Raw genomic sequence first — 3,701 nt, 5'->3', positions numbered from 1 at the left:
GGATGTAGCACCTATGGATTCCTGTGCTATCAAACTGTTGAAATTGATGCTGGGAAACTTGTTCGATAGATTATGGAAAACAACAGGGAAGAGGGGTGTGCCTATAACAAAGCATTTTTGCAGTGGAAACTATGCTGCATTAGGGCTGTAGTCAAGATACATGTCCATCAGAGAGAGCATGACTGGACTTGGCATCATTGACTTTAATGATGTGGTAATATATTTAACCTTTGTATTAAAGATCAAGTTTGATTCTACAGAGATGTACAGAATGCTGTTCACTTTAGATTTAAATGCATATCCATGTGAACCATGTTTTTATTGGAATGATTGACTAATACAATAATTGTTTAGGAGTTTTTCAGTAACTTAACTAGCTACAATTAAAGTTAGGCTTCTTATTACCAGCCTAGATACATAAGGGGGTGGAGGGATTAATAGTTATTTTCAGAGCTTTAGGTTTCTTATTACTAATCTGGTAAAGTCAAGGGGGATTTACAATTGTTAACAGATCTGACACCAGATTTGCGAGAAAAGATGCTTGAGACTTTTTAGTTTTGGACATCTAATTTTTATTAAAGCAATTATAAGATTAAACACCTTGAAATTAACGTTTTATTTTCAAGTTCCAGATTGTACTTTAAGTTAAAGAATAATGATAACATGATTTAAGTATTCTGACACTACGAACAAATAAAAAAACAACAACAAATTTTGTTAATTACTTCTTAAAAGCAGTGAAACGAAACCTCGCGTATGCCAGAAAAACAACTCATGTTAATTAAAAGTTATTTTATTTTTTAGAGTAAAGCAAAACCAGAATAACAACAACAAAAAAACTTGTTCAAGGTTGTTTGATGTTTAGAATTCAACAAGCATACACATACAACATAAAAACTCCTATTAAGCAAAGGTTTTTATATGTTTAGAATTTAACACACACACACACAGCAGAAAAACCGCTATTGCGAATTAAACGACTTTATAATAGACAGGTGTAGCAAAAAATCGCTTTTGTTAATTATAAGTTATTTTAAGTAGGTTTATATAATACAAGTATATTAGAACATAAAATCTAAAACTTGTTATTTAAGGATCTTTTATTTTCGAGTTACCAAGCTCTACATGAACATAGTTGTTCCACTGACTTATCACAGACAGCTCCAGAGCTGAATAGTTAGGGCTTTATTTATCCGATAGATGGAGACACTATGAAAAATACACATACCACTTTGGTTTATATAAAGCAAGAAGAAACTTGTGGATATCTATAGATATATCTTGTTTTTCTTTCTTTTTTTACTGTTAAAATTGCCGTAGTTGCCTTAAATATTTAGTTGGATTTCATACCAATATTTTGCTTTTTTTTGATAAACAGTGTAAAATTTAAATGGTCGTATTAATGCTTCAATATTTCAATATAAACACTATTCCATCTAGACACTCCCCAAGCAATTTCAAATACAAGTACTTTAATGTAGCGTACCTGACTAATTAAATGCCTCCCGAGGAAATTTTCCGATCATCATCTTGTAAAGGAAGTAGAGGGGGAAGTTTACCGGCATCCTTGGCATCTTTAATAGACTTCTTTCTTTCAAGAACTTTCTGGCGTCGGACTTGATTTGTATAGAAATCAGCAAAGTTGTTTACAATTATGGGAACAGGCAGTCCAATAACCAATACACCACAGATACAACAAATACTACCCAACAGTTTGCCAAGTGGAGTGATGGGATACATGTCCCCATAGCCGACAGTTGTCATAGTGATACACGCCCACCAAAATGTCATGGGGATACTAGTGAACTTTGTTGTAGGGTCTTCCTTCTCTGCGTAATACACAAGGCTGGAGAAGAGTATAACGGCAATGGCAATGAACAAAACCAACAGCCCCAGTTCTTTATAACTGTGCTGCATTGTGTACCCAAAACTTTGTAACCCCGTAGAGTGACGAGCCAGTTTAAGAACTCTGAGGATCCTCATCAAGCGAAAAACTTGAACAATTCGTCGAACGTCTTCAAACTGGGCCGCGTCATTGTCTAATCCAATAAGAATCAAGGAAACATAGTACGGCAAAATAGCCATCAAATCGATAATATTCAGCGGACTCTTAAAGAACAGCCACTTACGTGGTGATGATGTAAATCTGAGAAGATATTCGAGGGTGAACCAAGCAATGCAGACTTCTTCCACCACCACTAAATAAAAGTTTTCTTCCAAATGTCCATCGGTTGTTTTCGTCTGCACATTGGGGATGGTGTTTACTATTTGCACAATGGTAGCTAAAATGATGAAGAGAACGGACACCACAGCAAAAATCTAAAATCATACAAATATGATATTAGATTAATACAGAGAACGGAGACGAACACGATTATCTAAAACGACAAACACGACGTTAGTGAGGAAGACAACGAAAATGAACGCGACTATCTAAAACGACACAAACACGACGTTAGTTAAGAAGACAGCGGAAATAAACGCGACTATCTAAAATGACACAAAAACGACGTTAGTGAGGAAGACAACGAAAATGAACGCGATTATCTGAAACGACACAAACACGACGTTAGTTAAGAAGACAGCGGAAATGAACGCGACTATCTAAAACGACACACACACGACATTAGTTAAGAAGACAGCGGAAATAAACGCGACTATCTAAAATGACACAAACACGACGTTAGTGAAGAAGACAACGGAAATGAACGCGACTATCTAAAACGACACAAACACGACGTTAGTTAAGAAGACAGCGGAAATAAACGCAACTATCTAAAATGACACAAACACGACGTTAGTGAAGAAGACAACGGAAATGAACGCGACTATCTAAAACACGAGATTAGTGATGAGTAAAATAGACTGACTCAATAATTCCTGTCAAACAAAGAAGTAATCACTGTTCCATGCTGTGTATTAGATGCAGTTCAGATATAAAATATGAAGGTTTGATATTTGTAATCTAACTTGAAGGGTAGCATACAAAGTTAATTTTCTCCAAACTTTGACATTTTTTAGGAGAAAGTATAAAGCAGAAGTTCAGAGTAAAGTTATCGTCGTTTCTTGTTTTGTTAGACTTCTGTAAATGATAACACAACCAACTGTTGAACTAAATGTAACAAACGGTTCTATTCTGGAAACATATATTATACTATATGGATTTTGATTCAGTTTGTTATTTCAAATTACTAAAAACATCAGGAAACTCGGGGTAACCCTGTAAGTATTTTCAGAAGTGACATTACTAAGTGGATGTAGTAACTGATGTTAACAATGGGAGTTTATTATATTGGTCGTCAATAAATTAATGTCGCGTTTTGGAACACTTTCATTAACCATCCCCCAAAAACGTACATCAGGTATAATAGTTAAACGAACCCCCTAAACGTCACGTTAGTGTAACCTATATAATGTGTAAAGTTGAGTATACTCTAATCCCTTACAGTGATGGCACACGACGAGACACATTCGGTATGTAATGCTGTTTGAATACAAGAAGGGAAACAACGCATCTGTAACCACAAAGAATATCAAAAAAGTTTATGGAAATATTTTGAACATTCGTAAGTGTCAACGATGGTTCAAAAAATTTCGTTCAGGTGACTTTAGCCTTAAAAATTGTGATGGCAGGGGCCGACATGTTGGAATTGATATTGATGCTCTAAAAGACGCTTGTTGAGTCTAACCCAAGGCACACA

At 35.3% G+C, this 3,701-nt stretch overlaps 1 protein-coding gene across 1 annotated transcript in view; it reads right to left on the bottom strand.

Annotated features, from left to right (window-relative positions):
- Nucleotides 1–1,494: 1,494 nt before the first annotated feature.
- The window catches only part of LOC106462518 (potassium voltage-gated channel protein Shab-like), a gene marked incomplete at its 5' end in the record, with an annotated part of 5,099 nt that continues 2,892 nt past the window's right edge, over nt 1,495–3,701 (bottom strand). Inside the window, one exon of the mRNA XM_013922450.2 lies at nt 1,495–2,319. Within this exon, the coding sequence (XP_013777904.2) occupies nt 1,495–2,319 (825 nt within the window). The remainder of the gene's footprint in view (nt 2,320–3,701) is intronic.

The sequence above is a fragment of the Limulus polyphemus genome, unplaced genomic scaffold (genome assembly GCF_000517525.1).
Source record: "Limulus polyphemus unplaced genomic scaffold, Limulus_polyphemus-2.1.2 Scaffold1190, whole genome shotgun sequence".
NCBI lineage: Eukaryota > Metazoa > Arthropoda > Merostomata > Xiphosura > Limulidae > Limulus > Limulus polyphemus.
Note: the sequence above shows the minus strand (reverse complement) of the source record. Positions and strands in the feature narration are given on the sequence as shown.